At 43.1% G+C, this 5,918-nt stretch overlaps 1 protein-coding gene across 2 annotated transcripts in view; it reads left to right on the top strand.

Moving 5' to 3' along the window:
- The window catches only part of LOC110305155 (histone H2A.V), a 17,436-nt gene that overhangs the window by 4,067 nt on the left and 7,451 nt on the right, over positions 1-5,918 (top strand). For both annotated transcript variants that reach the window (XM_021176960.2, XM_021176959.1), the window contains exon 2: positions 1,052-1,129. In XM_021176960.2, coding sequence (XP_021032619.1) covers positions 1,052-1,129 — 78 coding nt within the window. The remainder of the gene's footprint in view (positions 1-1,051; positions 1,130-5,918) is intronic.

The following is a 5,918-nucleotide window of genomic DNA, read 5'->3' as shown; positions in this document are numbered from 1 at the left end:
TGCTGGGATTAAAGGCCTGCGCCACCACACCTGGCTACCAGATTTCTTTATTGCTTACTTTTCTCATCACCATGACCAAGTACTTGACAGAAAGGTTAAGAAAAAGGAATGGCTTTGGCTCATAGTTTCAGATCATCCCATCTGTGCTCACTTGGCCCCATATTCTTGTGCAAAGCATTATGGTAGCAAGAATGTGTTTACTTCGTGGTTGACCAGAAAGCCACCAAGGATAGTATGCTCTGTAAGGACATACCCCAGTGATCCAACATCAACATCTTTCATTTCTGTCTTAACCACCTAAAGAGTCTCTCCACCATTTAGGAACCAAGGCTTCAATTCGGCCCTTTACTGATTTCTCTGGCTGTTGTAAATAATGCAGTTGTGAGCACAGCTGTATAAGTGCCATCAGAGTCTTGGCTTGTTTGGGTATTATAACTAGAAGTGGAATTGCTGGGTTCTGAGACAGGTCCTTCACTTTTTTAGTCTTGGTTTTGGTTAACCTAATTTTTTGATAATGTGCTTGTTTTTCCTCACAGGAGAGCCAAATTCGCAAATTTCTGTGGAAATGTTATGCTGACTTTTAAAAAAGTTAAATGTCATGATGGCACTCACCTTTAATTCCAAGCACTTAGGAGGCAGAGGTGGGCAAATCTCTGTGAGTTCAAGGCCAGCCTGGTCTACAGAGTGAGTTCCAAGACAGCCAGGGCTACACAGAGAAACCCTGTCTCAAAAAGCCAGCTTACATGACCTGTCAGTAATTTGCAAGATATGTCTAAATTTATAGATACTTCAATTTTACATGACCTGTCAGTAATTTGCAAGATATGTCTAAATTTATAGATACTTCAATTTTGAATAAGTGTTTAATGTTTGATTTTTAATATGCTAGTAAAAGAAAATATATAGATTTATAGTGAGTCAGGAGAGGACCTATATATATATCTTAGGTTTTAAATTTTTTACTAGATATTTTTACCCAGAGTAAAGCTAGAATTTGTTTCCTGACAGTCTTTTGAGGTAACATTTTCAACTCCCGATTGTTTTACTCCAGGCTGGAGGCAAAGCTGGAAAAGACAGTGGTAAGGCCAAGGCTAAGGCGGTGTCTCGTTCCCAGCGAGCTGGGCTCCAGGTAAGGCAGGACCCCACCCTGTCACTGTTCTGCATGTTCTTTACCTTCGTAATTTATGACCCGGAGACGGTTCGTTAATTACAGAAATGCCCTTTACTGTGACAGACCTTGAGTTTGTGATTAACTGGTTGCCTTAAATCATAAAGTAAAATCATAAAGCCAGTAATTTGTATTTTATAAGTGAACATGGTGTCTTAATAAATTTGGTGATCCCCCCCCCCCCATTAGTATCTCTTCTTGGGCCTGGAATGGTGAATTAGCAGTTAAGAACATGCTCTTATACCCTGGTGGGGTGGTGCACCACTCGGGAAGCAGAGGCAGGTGGATCCCTGTAAATTCAAGGCCAGCCTTGGTCCACAGAACAAGTTCCAGGCAGCCAGGGCTACACAGAAAAACCCTGTCTTGACCCCCCCCCCCCCAAAAAAAAAAAAAGTTTAAAAACTGTGTACGTACTGCTCTTTTAGAACACGTGAGTCAGTCCCCAGCACCCACATGGAAAGGGCCACAGCCACTTGTAATACTTGCTCCGGATGAATTTGACAGATCTCACACACACACAGAGGCACATATGCTTTAAATCTCTTTTAAAAAAATACCTGTGCTTTCAAGATTCTAACTATTCTTCAATCTTATAAACTTAAAATGAGTGTGCTCTGGTTTTCCTTTGAGACTATTTACAGTGGTTCATTGACTTTAAGGATAGAATAGAATTGGAGGCCAATATTGGGTTGTTACACCATTCTCTGAATATTTCCCAAATGACCTCCATTGTACACTGAGAAGTGTGCTCTAGACTCCTCAGTATTTTCAAGTTTCTTACATGTGAATTACTATAACTTTAATCTACAGACTCAAAGATTTCCAGGTGGTAAAAGTGAAATTATTCCCTACACAAAAACTTAAAAGGAGCCAGAGGGGTGGGTTGCTCAGTGGTTAGAGCACTTGCTATTCTACCAGAGGACCTGGGTTTGATTCCCAGAACCCACATGGTGGGTCGCAACTGTCTGCAGCTCTATTTCCAGGAGCGCCAGCACACTCTTCTGACCTGTTTGGGCACGAGGTATACATGTGGTAAACAGACATAAATGTAGGCAAAACATGTAAATTAAAAAATCCTTTTTTGTTTTGTTTTGTTTTGTTTCCTTTTTTTTCTTTTTTGTGAGACAGGGTTTTATAAAGATTTACTTATTTTTATTTTATGTATGCAGGTGCTTGCCCTACATGTATGTCTGTGCAGCATGTACATACAGTGCCAGAGGAGGCCAGACGAGGGAGTCAGATATCCTGGAACTGGAATCACACATATGCCATGTAGGTGTTGGGAACTGAACCCAGGTCTTCCACAAGAGCAGCAAGTGCTCTTAACGATGACCCATTCCTCTAGCCCCATGAAACACTCTATACAAGGGAATTAGGATTGCTCAGTGGAAAGAACACTGGCCAGCAAGCCTGATGACCTGGCCTGAGTTCAACTCTCAGGACCCCGAGTGTGGAGGGTGGTACCATCTCTAACAAAGTTATCTTCTCACCTTTGTGTGTGTGTGTGTGAGAGAGAGAGTGAGTGTTATGGCAAGCATATCCACACACATAAAGAAATCCTTTTTTTTTTTCTTTGACTTTTCAAGACGGTTTCTCTGTGTAACCCTGGCTGTCCTGGAACTCACTCTGTAGACCAGGCTGGCCTCAAACTCAGAAATCTGCCTGCCTCTGCCTCCCAAGTGCTGGGATTAAAGGCTTGCACCACCACGCCCAGCTTCTTTGTATTTTTTTAAAAAGAGAGTTGTCCATTTATTTATTTAGTGTATCTGTGAGGTTCTGGCAATGTGCCATGTTGCACANTGTCCTGGAACTCACTCTGTAGACCAGGCTGGCCTCAAACTCAGAAATCTGCCTGCCTCTGCCTCCCAAGTGCTGGGATTAAAGGTGTGCACCACCACGCCCTGCTCAAAACCAGGTTCTTATGGAAAAAATTTCAGCAAGTGGATGACACTATCTATGTGACATGGAAGGAAAAGGGATAGGAACTTTTAAGTTCCTTTTTTTTTGGTAATTTGATTTTATGTGTATGAGTGCTTTGTCTGCATGTGTTTACACTATGTGCAGAGACCCAAAGAAGGCATTGGAACCCCTGGAAGTAGAATGAGCTGCCATGTATAAGGGGGAACCAAACCCAGATTCTCTCAAGGGCGGTATGTGCTCTTAACCACGAGTCATTTTCTGTAGTCTGGGGACTTAGCTTAAAAGCATATATTACACATGCTAGGGCACTATTTAAATTCTCAGAATTTATTTCAGGTGTATTTAAACTGTGTCAAGTGGAAATTGTTGCTTTGGTTTAAGAAATAAAGAAAAGAAGGGCTGGTGAGAGGGCCTAACATGTAAAGGGTTTCCCTCCTGGTGCCTTAGTTCCCAGGACCCAGTCGGTGGGAGGAGTTAACCAACTTCTGTAGCTTATCCTCTGACTGACATAAATAAGTAGGGCCATAGAGAGGTGGCTTAGTCATTGAGAGCACTCACAGCTCGCCCTTCTAGATGACTAGAGGGGTTCCCACACTCTTGTGGGCCCTTCTCTCTCTCTCTCTCTCTCTCTCTCTCTCTCTCTCTCTCTCTGTCTCTCTCTGTCTCTCTCTCTCTTTTGTGGTGGCGGTTTTTAAGATAATTTCTCTGTATAGACTTGGCTGTCCTAGAACTCTAGTTATAAAGCAGGCTTCAGAGATCCTCTGCATCATAGAGAGTGTGATGCCTCCCGAGTATTAGGATTAAAGGGATGCGCAGACACTGATGCCACCTCCACCATCACCACCCTGCAATGTGCTCATCCCTTAACAAACTGTAGCTCCAGCTCCTGGGGAGTCAGCACCCTCTTCTGGCCTTCCTGAATGCACACATGCACATGGATGGATCTATCATGTAGCTTGGCCAAGGTAGCATGAGCCTTTAATCCTAGCACTTGGGAGGTGGGAAGTAGAGGCAGGCAGATCTCTGAGCTCAAAGCCAGCCTGGTCTATAGAACAAATTCCAGGATAGCAAAGGTATTAAAAAAAAAAAAAAAAAAAAAAAAAACAACCTGGAGAGATGACTCAGCAGTTCAGAGCACTGACTGCTCTTCCAGAGGTCCTGAGTTCAATTCCCAGCACCCACATGGTAGCTCACAACCATCTGTAATGGGATCCGATGACTTCTTAAGGTGTATCTGAAGACAGCGACAATATACCCACATACATGAAATACATAAATTTTTTAAAAGAAAAAAAGAAGCCTGTCTCAAGACAAAAAATAAACTCTTCATGTAGAGGCTGGAGAGAGAACTCAGCTGTTAAGAGCATTTATAGTTCTTCCAGAGGGCATGAGTTCAAGTTTCATTACCCAAATGGCAGCTACAACTTTGTGTAACTGGTTCTAGGGTATCAGGCATGCAAGTGGTATGCAGACATATGTATAGGAAAAATACCCATATACATAAAATTTTAAAAATAGGACTGGAGAGATGGCTCAGTGGTTTAGAGCACTGACTGGTCCTGAGTTCAGTTCCCAGCAACAACATGGTGGCTCACAGCCATCATGTGATCTAATGTTCTTCTCCAGTGTTTCTGAAGACAGCTACAGTATACTTAATAAAATGAATAAATAAATCTTTTTTAAAAGTTATATAAAATAAAATGAGCCTGGCTTTTTTTTTTTGTAATTCTATGTAACTGAGGCAGAGTTACCTGTGCTTAAGAGACTGAGGCAGTAGGGTCACAAATTCAAAGCCAACCAGGCCTACATAGTGTGTTCAGAATAGCCTGGGCAGCTTAGCAATACTCTTCTCTTCTCTTCTCTTCTCTTCTCTTCTCTTCTCTTCTCTTCTCTTCTCTTCTTTCTTTTTTGTTTTTTGTTTTTGTTTTTTGAGACAGAGTTTCTCTGCATAGCCCCGGCTGTCCTGCAACTCACTCTGTAGACCAGGCTGGCCTCGAACTCAGAAATCCGCCTGGCTCTGCCTCCCAAGTGCTGGGATTAAAGGTGTGTGCCACCACCGCTCCGGTGCTTAGCACTACTTTGCCTCAAAAAAAGTTTGAGTTTGACGTGTAGTTCAGGCCTGTAATCTCAGCACCCAGGATGCAGAGGCAGGAAGAGTTCTGTAAGGTGGAGGTCAGCCCATCCATAGCAAGGTCAAAGGAATACAGAGACAGCTCTCACAGCTGTCTAGCATACCCAGCATGCTGTGAGACCCTAACACTCCAAGACAGGAGTAACATTAACAGATGATGGAGGCATAGAATTGAAAGGAAGCCCCCCCCGCCCCAAGTTTCTCTAAGACTTAGAATTTAAGAGTCTTGCCACCACCCAGCTAGCAACTGTAGTCCGAGTGCACTGTAAGACAAATGCAATGCTGCTTCCTGAGACACTCGCTGCAGTGCAGTTTAAAGTAGCTCAGGGGGCCCATCGGCCTCTGCAGGACTAGGCTCAAGTGTTGTGTATCCATACACACGAATGAATAAATAAATACATCTAAAATAAAATTCTTTGTAGTAAGAGATGGTTTGAGGTCTTGTAATGTGCCAAACAGCATATCCTACTAACATTCAGGACGAACGCGTTGATTGCGCACTTGAGAAAATTATAACTAATTCTGGAGATGTGCTTTCCCCTTGAGAATGAGATGAACAAGTGACTGCTAGATTTGGTAACTAAAATGTGGACATCAAAAAAGTATTTCTCGCCGGGCGTGGTGGCGCACGCCTTTAATCCCAGCACTCGGGAGGCAGAGGCAGGCGGATTTCTGAGTTCGAGGCCAGCCTGGTCTACA

This window comes from Mus caroli, chromosome 11, assembly GCF_900094665.2.
Source record: "Mus caroli chromosome 11, CAROLI_EIJ_v1.1, whole genome shotgun sequence".
Taxonomy (NCBI): Eukaryota; Metazoa; Chordata; class Mammalia; order Rodentia; family Muridae; genus Mus; species Mus caroli.
The sequence above is the reverse complement of the archived record's forward strand: the minus strand, read 5'-3'. Positions and strand labels throughout refer to the sequence as shown.